At 41.2% G+C, this 12,856-nt stretch overlaps 1 protein-coding gene across 1 annotated transcript in view; it reads left to right on the forward strand.

The window, feature by feature from the left end:
* The window catches only part of LOC130436491 (1-phosphatidylinositol 4,5-bisphosphate phosphodiesterase beta-1), a 39,380-nt gene that overhangs the window by 11,359 nt on the left and 15,165 nt on the right, over nucleotides 1-12,856 (forward strand). The window contains exons 4-10 of the mRNA XM_056767164.1: nucleotides 5,169-5,309; nucleotides 5,593-5,672; nucleotides 5,926-5,979; nucleotides 6,061-6,136; nucleotides 8,287-8,387; nucleotides 8,474-8,640; nucleotides 12,598-12,744. Coding sequence (XP_056623142.1) covers nucleotides 5,169-5,309; nucleotides 5,593-5,672; nucleotides 5,926-5,979; nucleotides 6,061-6,136; nucleotides 8,287-8,387; nucleotides 8,474-8,640; nucleotides 12,598-12,744 — 766 coding nt within the window. The remainder of the gene's footprint in view (nucleotides 1-5,168; nucleotides 5,310-5,592; nucleotides 5,673-5,925; nucleotides 5,980-6,060; nucleotides 6,137-8,286; nucleotides 8,388-8,473; nucleotides 8,641-12,597; nucleotides 12,745-12,856) is intronic.

A 12,856-nucleotide genomic window follows, 5' to 3' on the forward strand; every position in this document is an offset into this window, starting at 1 on the left:
TGGCGCTGGAGACAGATATCTTGATCTATATTAAAGCCGTGTAATACACTGATGTGTTTCTGAAGAACATTGAGATGATGTCTTCTCTGTGATGTCTCGTTGGAGTGTGGCTGTAACAATCAGAGTTTTTCCTCCCAAAGCTGCCGTCGAATCCTAATTGCCGGTTGTTAAATTTGACTTATCAAAGGAAGCCAATCAGAATGAGATTTTAATGGCTTTTACGCTGAGACCGTGCAGAAATATCCGGCTGCTTTTGTTTCAGAATTGCTTTATGTATCAGCCGGTTAAATTAATTGAAAAGAAGATTGAATTTCTTTCTGCGTATAACCCGACAGCGGATGAATGAAGAATAGAAGGAAGAATTCGTCATCTTATCGGCAACACTTTCCTCCTCATCTTTAACTCGTTCAGTGTGCTCGTGATGTCTTGTTAAAGATAAAAGAAGGACAAACTGTTCAGTGTTCATGACATTGACAAATGTAAAGATCGTTAGAAGATTATGATATTAAATAAATAATATAAAAATTGTTGCGGTAGCATAGGATTGTTTACATGTGTTGATGCTGTTAATAACGAAAGTTTCAGTCCATTTGCTCAAATTGAAAAGTAAGGAAGAGCTGAAGAACGAAGACGTTTAGCATTTAAAAGAGCTGACGCAGGAGTTTGTGATCCGCATAACCTGCGACTTCTCTGCAGAATTGCATTGTGCGTAACTTATTTCAGCCGGTTTGCGGTTGCTTTGAAGAACGCCACAAATCCTTAAAATGCCCGTTGAGTGAGTTCAGATGCTCTGGCCTTGGTTTGGTTAAAACCAGCGAGGTCTTGATTCACGTTGCCATAGAAACGCTTGTGGAAAAGCTGCCAAAGGTACCGGAGTTAATGAGGTTGCCAGAAAGGACAGCCAACACGGCAAAGAGCCGGTCGAAAGACGAAGTGACGGCGGTGACATGGGCTTCTGGAGCTGAGAACAGGAGACGGTGGTCCGCCCCACGGCCCGTCAGCTCTGACTCATGTGATTCTAAAGCCATCAGAATAATGAATAAATGAGCTCAGAGCCATGTGACTAAATGTTTTGCATTTCAACAAACCCCATTCGGTTACTTTGGGGCTCGACGTTTTCAACTCAGAAACCACACAGAACACATCATCAACCGCATAGCAATGACCTGGCAACCATCCACAAGACCCTAGCAACTGCATAGCAATGTGCTGTAAACCCTCATGGAGCTCAAGTGCCTATCTTATTTTCTTCTCCAATCAAGACTTTGTGAAGATAAAATGATATTTGAGTTCTGCGTTGTGTGTTTTCATTGAACGAGTCGGCGGTGCGTGAATATTGTTTTATCACTGAATTCCAAACGCCGAAGAGGGAAATGTGAAGGTCTGTGGTTTCGTTCTCGGTGTGTGTAATGTATGCAGGTGTGCTGATAAATCGAAATCCAATTTATTTCCCTCTCGCCGGGACCTTTCATTCCCCATCACCCATCCACCAGACAATCAAAAGGAGATTTGCATGAAACATGCAAACGCCAGAGAATCGCTGGAGATAATATCTGTATTCAAGAGCTTGACAGGTGAAGGATGAGTTTAAAAACGAGAGATAATTCAGAGATCCCAGTAGACCTCTTGACATCTTTATGATGGTTTAGAAAGATTGTTAACGTTCTGAACATGGTTGACGTCTGTGACGTTTAAAGTCCCCGTGAACCAGAAGTTGCGGTCGTTTTGTCTTCCGTACTTTGACGCATCTGAGTGAAATGTTATTTCAAGTGAGAAAAATAGTTGCCGTGGCTTTCGTCTTTCTCTGAGATTTAAATGGATGTATGAAAAAAGCTGTTTTGAAATGGAACTGGCAGCAGACCTATTGAAGGGGAGGAGTTAACGGATGCTCCGCCCAAGCCGTCTAACATACAGTTGAAAGAAAAAGTATGTGAACCCTTTGGGCTTACTTGGATTCTTCATAAATTGTTCATAAAATGTGTTCTAATCTTCATCTAAGTCACAACAATAGAGAAACACAGTCTGCTTAAACTAATACTACACAAACATTATACGTTTTCATGTTTTTATTGAACACAACATGTAAACATTCATAGTGCAGGGTGGAAAAAGTATGTGAAACCCTAGGCTAATGACTTCTCCAAGAGCTCATTGGAGCCAGGAGTCAGCCAACCTGGGGTCCAATCAATGTGATGAGATTGGATGTGTTGATTAAAGCTGGCCTGTCCAATAAAAAAACACACACCAGTTTTGAGTTTGCTGTTCTGAAGAAGCGTTGTCTGATGTGAACCATGCCTCACACAAAAGAGCTCTCAGAAGACCTACGATCAAGAATTGTTGACTTACATAAAGCTGGAAAGGGCTACAAAAGTATATCTAAAAGCCTACGGTAAGACAGATTGTCTCCAAATGGAGAAAGTTCAGCACTGTTGCTACACTCCCTAGGCGTGGTCGTCCTGTAAAGATGACTGCAAGAGCACAGCGCAGAATGCTCAATGAGGTGAAGAAGAATCCTAGAGTGTCAGCTAAACACTTACAGAAATCTCTGGCACATGCTAACATTTTTGTTGACAAATCTACAATAAGGAAAACATTAAACAAGAATGGACTTCATGGGAGGACACCACGGAGGAAGCCACTGCTGTCCAAAAAAAACATTGCCGCACGTTTGAAGTTTGCAAAAGAGCACCTGGATGTTCCACAGCACTACTGGCAAAACATTCTGTGGACAGATGAAACCAAAATTGAGTTGTTTGGAAAGAACACACAACGCTATGTGTGGAGAACAAAAGGCAAAGCACACCAACATCAAAACCTCATCCCAACTGTGAAATATGGTGGAGGGGGCATCATGGTTTGGGGCTGCTTTGCTGCCTCAGGCCCTGGACGGATTACTGTCATCGATGCAAAAATGAATTCCAAAGTTTATCAAGACATTTTGCAGGAAAACTTAAGACCATCTGTCCGCCAACTGAAGCTTAACAGAGGATGGACGATGCAACAGGACAACGACCCAAAGCATAGAAGTAAATCAACAACAGAATGGCTTCAACAGAAGAAAATACGCCTTCTGGAGTGGCCCAGTCAGAGTCCTGACCTCAACCCGATTGAGATGATGTGGCATGACCTCAAGAGAGCGATTCACACCAGACATCCCAAGAATATTGCTGAACTGAAACACTTTTGTAAAGAGGAATGGTCCAAATTTCTCCTGACCGTTGTGCAGGTCTGATCTGCAACTATAGGAAATGTTTGGTTGAGGTTATTGCTGCCAAAGGAGGGTCAACCAGTTATTAAACCCAAAGGTTCACATACTTTTCCACCCTGCACTATGAATGTTTACATGTTGTGTTTAATAAAAACATGAAAACGTATAATGTTTGTGCGGTATTAGTTTAAGCAGACTGTGTTTCTCTATTGTTGTGACTTAGATGAAGATCAGAACACATTTTATGACCAATTTATGAAGAAATCCAAGTAAGCCCAAAGGGTTTCACAAACTTTTTCTTTCAACTGTACATCATTTAAGATGTATAGTCATTACAGGAAGGAAGTATATTTACAGATTTTAACTGAAGATTATGAGGGTACATGAATGACCAACATAGAGAGAATGACCCATATTGATAAACTATTTACTATAAACGCAGCAATTATTCATGAAAAATAAGAATTGTCATTTTAAAATTCACTGGGACTTTAAAGGCTTTTGCTCGAGCAAACATGAGTGTGTATAAAACATTGAGTTGAGCTGTAATAATTGTGCACATCTGTCCGCTTCACACATAACTTCCCTTTTAAAGAGTCACTTTAATATTCAATAACGCCATGTATTATTCAGACGATATTCAGGGCTACACACAGCATCTTTCACTAATGAAGCCGTGTCGTCTGTCATGCTGTCGCTGGAAACGGCTTTAAATAAAAGTGCAGCAGAGGTCTGAGGCCTCTGAAACATGACTTGCAGACAACGCACACATCATCTCGTGACCAACACACAACTTGTGACATGTGACATCATCTACCTAAGACCAAACTGTCATGTCACGTTAGTATGGAGGCGTCTTAAAGTCAACCTACTAACTGTCTTTTCTTCTGGTGATTGACAGGCGCTTGTTGTCTTTCTGCTTTTGTGTTGCATGGAAAGAATAACAGCTCATGGTGCCGCACTGCATTTGTGCTTCATTTACATTTACACATTTGGCAGACGCTTTTATCCAGAGTGACTTACATGGAATACTTTATATTTGTTTCCCAATCCCTGGGATGGAACCCATGACCTTGGGGTTGTCAGCGCTACGCTCGAACCATTGAGCAACAGGAAAGCTGTATGAATGAATATTGCTTTCATAAATTTGTCAATCTTAATGTTTTCTGTGCTGAATTTAAACATTATAATCACTGCTCCAGTGTTTCTCATTGAAAAGATGGATAGATGTGAAAAGATATGGGTGACAAATATGCCATACAGGTGTCCAATGGTGTGACACGGCAACATTTAGAAAACAAACTTTTTTTTAATATTCTAAATATTCATATTAACATTTTCTAAACTTTGGATGTCACTCCGTAGGACACGTTTATTTGCCAACTGCACATATTTTGAAGAACGTTGATAATCAAACAAACACTGTTTTCCATTGACTTCCATTGTGTGAACACAAAACCACGGAGACATTTCTCAAAATACCTCCTCTTTCACTAAAGAAAAGAAAGTCTTTTTTGGTTGAAGACCATTGAACACAGATTCTAACACACTATTTCTTTTAGTTAAATGAGCTGTTGTCTCTCTAACAGATAACAACACGTGTACATTTGCACAAGGTCTTTCTTGTTTTCCGACTAAAAAGACTTGCAGAAATGTCCTTGAGATGTTTGTTTGCAAGAACTTGTTATATATGAAATTGTTATGCTTATCTTTCCAAACCGTTTTCTCAATCGTTATTTATTAGGTATTTTTAGATTGAATTTATCTTGTCCAAAGCAAATGTTTTTTCTCAGTCTCGGATCAGTGAAATGTCTGCTCTGGGGCGATGAAATGTTTTTCCTGGTCTTCAGGTGCTTAGCAGCTCAGAAATCATTTTTACCATACAGATAAAGTGCTTGTGGTTGAAAGAGGCTTACAGGATTATTTTGAGACGTCTGCATTATTTCTCTCTCTCTCTCAGGAGGCGAAGCTTCGAGAGCTTCTGGATGTGGGGAATCTTGTGGGACGGATAGAGAACAGAATGTTGACCGTGGTGACAGGTCCAGACATGGTCAATATCCAGTACCTGAACTTCATGGCCTTCCAGGAGGACGTCGCCAGGGTATTTCCCTTAGCAACCCTCATGTTTTGATCAAATAGACGCTCACAAACACTGTGATGTAATTGTGTCATTTCTCTCAAGTTCTGCTGTTATTGAAGCACAAGGGAAGCTTAGTAAATATTAGGATATTTGTCAATTATTTTGTATTGTAGTCGATTTTTTGAACTTTACAAGATGTTCATGAAAAATCTGAACGATTAGATTAGATAAATGCTGATAGATATTTGACAGCTGTGTGTTTGTTGAGAATAAATGAACCTCTGGTGTGTGTGGTGTCAAACAGGAGTGGGCAGACGAGCTTTTCAGTCTGGCGTCCAACCTACTCGCTCAAAACATGGGCAAAGAATCATGTCTGGAGAAAGCGTAAGGACCCGCATGCCATTCACACGCTTACATCCCATAAATACACTCATGTTTGCTGAATCACCACGAATGTATGAACGTGTCTTCTGATGGGTTTTTCTCACGTACTGAGCGTGTGCTTGTAATCTTCAGGATTTATTTTAAGAAGTGGAAATCAAACAGCCGCGAATGATCAAAATCAAAATGGCTTTATGGACACAAACAGCACTTTTACGGACACGTGTGACATTGATGAAAATGTGTTTGTTATCAGTTACACGAGGCTCAAGCTGCAGACCAATCAGGAGGCTCGGATCCCCGTGAAAAAGTAAGTGATAAACTCAATAGATCCCAAAATGAATCTTCAACTGATGTTATTCTCTGAAACCTGTCTCTGTGTTTTCTGAAGCATCTTCCGTATGTTTTCGGCCGATCGGAAGCGAGTGGAGACGGCGCTGGAGAGCTGTAACCTCCCGTCCGGGCGGGTGAGCATATGTTCAGATTATGACTCCAGAAACCTGCAGGCAGACAGGAAGACTCATAATTCCACAGGAAGTGACCGGTAGACCATGAGAAAAATCACAGATGACTTCTCCTCATCAGTGAGATTACGCTCTCATTTGATATTGAAACGAAACACAACTGAGATCTCAAACTTCAGATCTCTTGAGCTATAAAAGAGACACGTCTGTCGTACACTTGGCATAATGTGGCCAACGCAAGTGTTCCTGCTATTTTCAGTACGACACAGTTCTCATTTTCCAGTCCTGTGCCACATTGTTTATTTAGCAAATGCATTTGTGCCAGGGCTGTGCAATTAATCCAAAATTAATCGTAATCTTCAATTTTGGGCTTCAACAATTACAAAACAAAATAATCAAGCTAAAACATTTATTGTGGCACTCTCCATTTTGCATGGATCCTCTCTTTTCTTGTGGTATAAATCCACCGGATTTAATATATATTTATACATTTTATCTAACCGCATATAAAGCGCACCCCTTTCCACGCGGTTCAGCTGTGCTATTTCTACATTTATATATATTTTTTCAGTTGAATTCCCAGTTTAAAAGGGAAGTAATTTCATTTTTCTATGTTGTTCTTTAAGGTAATGTGTAATCGTGTTAAATAATCAGTATCTCAATATTGGGCAAATTAATCCAGATTATGATTTTGTCCTTATCGAGCAGCCCTAATTTGTGCCCATGGGTGTGCTGGTGTGAACTAGAGGCTCTATTGTACACCCGGCGCAATGCGCAGCGCAAGTGTTTTTACTAGTTTTAGCCCGACACAGTTCTCATTCTCCAGTCCTGCATCGCATTGTTTAAATAGCAAATGCGTTTGCGCCCATGGGTGTGCTGGTGTGAAAACAGATGTGTTCAGGTGCACTGTTGGCGTGTTGCTATTCTGTGTACATTCTGCTTATTACACACAGAGGGATGCGCAGCAGCACACAAACATGCCACATATTACAAATAAATGGATTAGAATGTAAAAGATAAATACAAAAAAATCTGGCTTGTGCTGTAGATGATCTGCTCTGGCGAAGCATCCAGTCTTTGCTCTTGCAAATTCCAGCGTGTAAAAGGCGAATCCGCCACGGTGTGAGCGCAACCGGCTAATAAAGGGAATGGGAGTTTAGACTCTAGCTGTTCTCAACGTGTGTTCTTCAGCGGTCTTGTGTCCTCGTGTTCTCGCTCTACGTCATCAATAACCATCAAAGTCTGCTTTCAACACTCAAGATCACGAGAACAGAGAATGCATAAAAGTACTCGGATGTGTTCTCGATATCGACGATGTGTCGAATGCAGCCCCAGATTGTACGGAATCCGCTTGAAGTCCCAGAAGTCCCTGCAGCAAGTCCATCCAAGTTGCCACGCAAGACCGGTCTCAACAAGAACATGAGTCCGTTCTTTGAATTGAGAAACGGCCACTGACTTGTTCACTCCATGTTTTGCCCAAAACACACCCAAGACTCATTAGGAGCATAGGGACAACCCACTCAGATAATGCGACTGGCACGCTGACAGTTTGTGGATTCAGACACGCCCCTAAGTGCTCTTGCGCTCTGCGCCTTAGACCATGCGCTTAGATCATTAAAATAAAGCCCATAAGCAATAACATCTGTGGTTTTGTGTCAGTGAGTGAGTGTAAGGTGGAGCAGTGATGATGATGATGATGTTGAAAGGTCTCCGGGGGCAGTTTTTGTGTCGGGGGGGGCGGGGTTGGGTTAATGAGAAATGATCATGTGCTGTTCTCTCTGTTCTTCACCTCTGATTCACTCAAAGTGTTCAGCGCTTTCATGTTTTCTGCTTTTATATTTTCACCAGTAAAGCATTCATCAGCCTCCGACGCTGCCTCGGCCTTTCACACCGACTGTCTCGCGTGAATATTTTCAATGTGTGACAGCAGTAAAGCTTTTAGACGGCTTCATGCGTTTATCGTAACAGATCTATTGATTCACTTTTGAGTTGTTATTAACAGGTGGCACGTGTTGTGAAAGCACGCTGGCCGCTTCTGCTTTACAGTTCCTCTGCAGGGATTTTTTGAATGGTGGATTTGTTGTGTTCAGATCACAAATAGGATTGAAGAATAACAATGAATGTACGTTGATTGTGTTTCTCTGTCGTTGCAGAACGACTCCATCCCTCTGGAGGATTTAACCCCTGAGGTTTATAAATCATTTATCAATCACCTCTGTCCACGACCTGATGTTCACCAAATCTTTACTGATCTGTAAGCCTTCATCACTGTTTTCCGTTACATCTCGTGCTGTAATCTTGCAGAACACTCACTGTTTGTCTGCATCTCTCTATCTTCAGTGGTGCAAAGAGCAGAAACTGTCTGACGCTGGATCAGATGACCGACTTCATCAATAGCAAACAGAGAGATCCACGGCTCAATGAGATCTTGTACCCGCCGCTGAAGACTGAACAAATTAAACAGCTCATGGAGAAGTTTGAGCCCAACCCGGAAATGATTGAGAAAGGTGTGTTTCTGAACGTTTAACACTATTAAACCGCATGTGTCAAGCAGTGTTTATTTTACCCTAACTCTTCAATCAGTTGTGCTATCAATTTTTTTTCGAATTGCTCCTAAAAGTAGACAAATTGAGCTTTTTGAACGTATAGGGTATATTACGGTAATGTCTTGCTTTCCGTCAGCCAATCACTGCAGTTTTCGTGGAGAGCAGCAGGGGGACGAATATGAACAGGGAGTTATGGATTAGCTCTTCTACATTTACATTTACATTAAGTCATTTAGGAGACGCTTTTATCCAAAGCGACTTACAAAGAGTTTAGGAGCAATAAGCGATAGTTCATACAGGAGCAATAATACATTAGGTGCCAATAGAAAGTTACTGGTTTCAACAAAAGCTAGACCACTACCCGTTGAGTTGAGAGAAAAGGACCACTACAACAAAGGACCACTACCCCTTTGTGGAGAGAAAGGGTTCGTTTTTTTTTTTTTTTTTGTTTGTCAAGTATTCACAGAAGAGATGGGTTTTAAGTAGTTTTTGAAATGTTTTGAGAGATGTGGTTGAACGGACAGAGTTAGGAAGAATGTTCCACCAGGAAGGAGTTGTGAATGAGAAAGAGCGGGAGAGCGATTTACTGCCCTTATGGGAAGGCAATAAAAGCCGCCGCTGGTTTGCTGAACGCAGGGATCTTGATGGGGTCTAGGAGTGCAGGAGAGTGTTGAAGTAAGCCGGTGCAGATCCAGTGATAGTCCTGTAGGCAAGCATTAGTGACTTGAATCTGATACGGGCTGCAACCGGTCCCTTCTCAGTGAGTTTGATCGGTTAGAGAGATTTTGAGGAAGCAAAGTAATAAAATGAGAAAACAAAACATGGCGAAGAGGAGATTCACAACAGAAAAGACGATTGGGATGATTTTTGCAAATGAAGTGTGTTTGATTTGGGCCTGTGCTTGCAGTTAGACACCAACACATTTCAGTGGAGTGAAGAGTGAATAAAAAAATGTCCGGAGAACTGGGGTAAAAAGCATGAGTGACATTTAAAAGGCTCTAATGCATGTAATATATTTCTCAAGTCTAAAGTTCTAGATTCTTTCCTTTAGTTTTTTTGAGAATTTCTAAATAAAAATCTGTAGAAAAATAAGTTTTTATAAAAGGTGCCATTCCCCCTGATGCCATTTTTCAACCTTTAGTTAGCGTGTAATGTTGCTGTTAGAGCATAAACAAAACCTGCTATATGATAAAGCTCAAAGTTCAGTGCCAAGCGAGATATTGTCTTTAACAGAATTCACTTTTCAAGGACTACAAAACGGCTGGATTGGACTACAGCCCTCTACTTCCCGAGTACATGATGTCACTATTCCGAGTGCTTTTAATAATATCCGCCCAAAGGAATATGGCAAAAAAGTGGCAAGGTCTTCCTCAGAGAATAGGATGAGCCACCGGAGTAGTGTTTGGTTTTTAGAGATCGCAAACATTTGACTGAGCTAAACGCTAAACTACTTTCACTTTCATCACAGTCCTACAGCTGGTCATAAGAGTTCAGCGACAAAGATTCTAAGATAACCTACGCGAATGTGAAAGCTGTTCTGTGTGATACACTGATATTGTGTGTGCGCTTACCTCTTAAACACTTCTATGAAACGTCCTTTCAAGTCCTGCTTGCAAATGTCTCCTGATCTGCTTGTTTTATTATCCAACGATATAAAAAGGCAAAACTAATGCTTTTGTTATTAGTGTTCATAAAAATAAGCGGTCTGATGCCAATCAGTTCGGTGTCATTCCCCTCGCCATAGCAGGGAAAAAAATGTGATCTCTAATAAAGATTGATGTTTGCGTATGCACTAGCAGACCTCCGTTACACTCCCATGGTTCCGTATGTTTTTAACTGAGGAAGTGAAGTTGACGCAATTGTTACAGATTATTGCTCAAAGCCAAAGTTTATGAAAATACGTGCACTGAGATGGGGACCAACCAATCACAACAGCTTGAGGAGCGGAACTTGCTGATATGGTTTGAGTGAGACATCTTCACACACTCTAAGAGTGGAACCAATCACGACAGACCTGGTCAGCTTCACCAATCAGAGCGTTTCGGAAGGAAGGACTTTATATAGACCGGAAGAAATCCAGTCGTTTTGTTAGAAGAGAGACAGCGGTGAACAATAGACATGAAATATGTGAAATCTATAGCGTTTTTGAAACTAGAAACATGTACATCCATTGTTAAACACCAAAAACATCATCAAAGCTTCGAAAAACAGCCAAAGACCGGCTTCTTTAAACTCTGTTTACAAACTCACAACACACTGTAATGGTCATTAACCTTTTTTTATTAAAAGACATTTGTTTTCTGAAAAAAGATACCTTGCACGTGACAAAAGCACATTGTGTCGGAATTTGACAGTAAAAAAACCCCACTGTAAAAATGTGTGAAAGCAACCTTTTTCTGCTTCAGGATCTAAAGGCTTAATACAATAAACAAATCTAATATCATTGCTCCTCATGTCCCCATAAGTTAAATATTACAAAGTTAAAACATTCCTGCATTAAAACAAAGAGCTTTGAAAGTGTTTGAGAGCAAAGAGATGAACTCCGTCCAGCCCTGCCCTTGTTTGATTTCATTTATGTTCTCTTATTGTTTTGTATTGCAACATTTTCTGTCCTTTGTCTTATAGTGTCATTGCCATAGCAACAGTTAGTCCTGAGACGCTGCCGGCGAGTGGGTTTATTTATGTATCTGTGAGAGCACAAGGCTCCACGGGAGAACTGGAGATCAGGTCACTGGATGATAATGTGCGGGAGGTCGTTCTCTCGTGACAGCTGATTTATTGCACACATTAAGAGCAGAAAGAGCGCTGATAGGGACTGATAAAGATGATCAGTGGTCTCTTAACATCGCCCGATCCACTGTGACACCTTCATGTCAGACTCTATTGTGTCTGAAAGACGGGCCGAGGACGCTCAGATTCATGACAGACCAGGAGAAGAGTGACGGAGCACTTGAAATGATGTGACTTTGTTAAGAGCCGCACACGGCCTTGTGTCTTGTGTCTTGTGTTTGTTCTTTTCTTTCTCCATTGAACCTGACAAGACAATTGCTGAAGATCCGCCGGCGGCTGTAATTGTGGTCTTTAGAAAGCGTTTGACTCGGGGACAGTGAAGGTGGTTTGTGTTATTTTGGAGTTTAAATCAAAGGTTGTTTGCTCTGGAATGACAGAACCGGGACGGTGCGAGCTGTGGAACGTTTCATCGAGGCGTGTCGGTGTCGCTATCAAACGGGGCGGCGGTTAATTACCTCTGGTGCTCTGAGATGAAGAATGACTTTAATTAATGTAAAGTGGGGTGAGAGTGAGTCACAGGGGACGCCCGCACTCGAGCGTCTCTCTCTCCACGCCACACCGCTGTTTAAAGACTCGGAATTTGCAGTTGTCGTGTTCATTTACTCAAGTTGTTACTTCAGGTGCAAAGAAAAGATCCTTTTCACTACGGAGGTTTTCTGTCCTCATTCGCGCTTTGTTCAAGTTGTGTGTAGTCGTACCACATTGTATAAATTGTATATAAAGGTGGAATTTTATTTAAAAAACACTTAACTTTTGTGATGTGATGCATTTCTGAACATCCGAAGGGAATTATTGTGAGGCAGGACTTCTTTTCATCGGTTTTCTTTTAGACTTACCTTCCTCTGTTATAACGCTGGGTTCACACCAAATGCGAATTAAGTGTTTTGCGCAAGTAAATTACATACAAAGTCAATGCAAAGATGTGTATAGACGTGATCTCGAGGGAGGCGGTGCAAAAGACGCGAATGCGCGTCTATCTCGTCTTCTGCGAGGGTTGAAAATATTTTTCAGATAACGTACTTTCCCTGCGAATAATAAAGAGCTTGGAATGCGATTGGTGTGAGCCCAGCATAAGACATTTGTGTAGAATGCATGTTTGATGTGACTTGTGTGTTATTTGTGTGACAGGGCTGATCTCTGTGGAGGGCTTCACCAGGTATCTGATCAGTGAAGAGAACAGCGTCATTCCTCCAGAGAAACTGGACCAGAGTGAAGACATGAGCTTCCCCCTCTCACATTACTTCATCAACTCATCACACAACACATATCTCACAGGTAACACAACACACATGCAGAGCTGGGTTGATTAATGAATTGTCATATGGATTACATGTCGATTACATTTGACTTCTTATTTAATGATACATACATTGAAGCAGGATCATTT

This window comes from Triplophysa dalaica, chromosome 15, assembly GCF_015846415.1.
Source record: "Triplophysa dalaica isolate WHDGS20190420 chromosome 15, ASM1584641v1, whole genome shotgun sequence".
Lineage (NCBI taxonomy): Eukaryota > Metazoa > Chordata > Actinopteri > Cypriniformes > Nemacheilidae > Triplophysa > Triplophysa dalaica.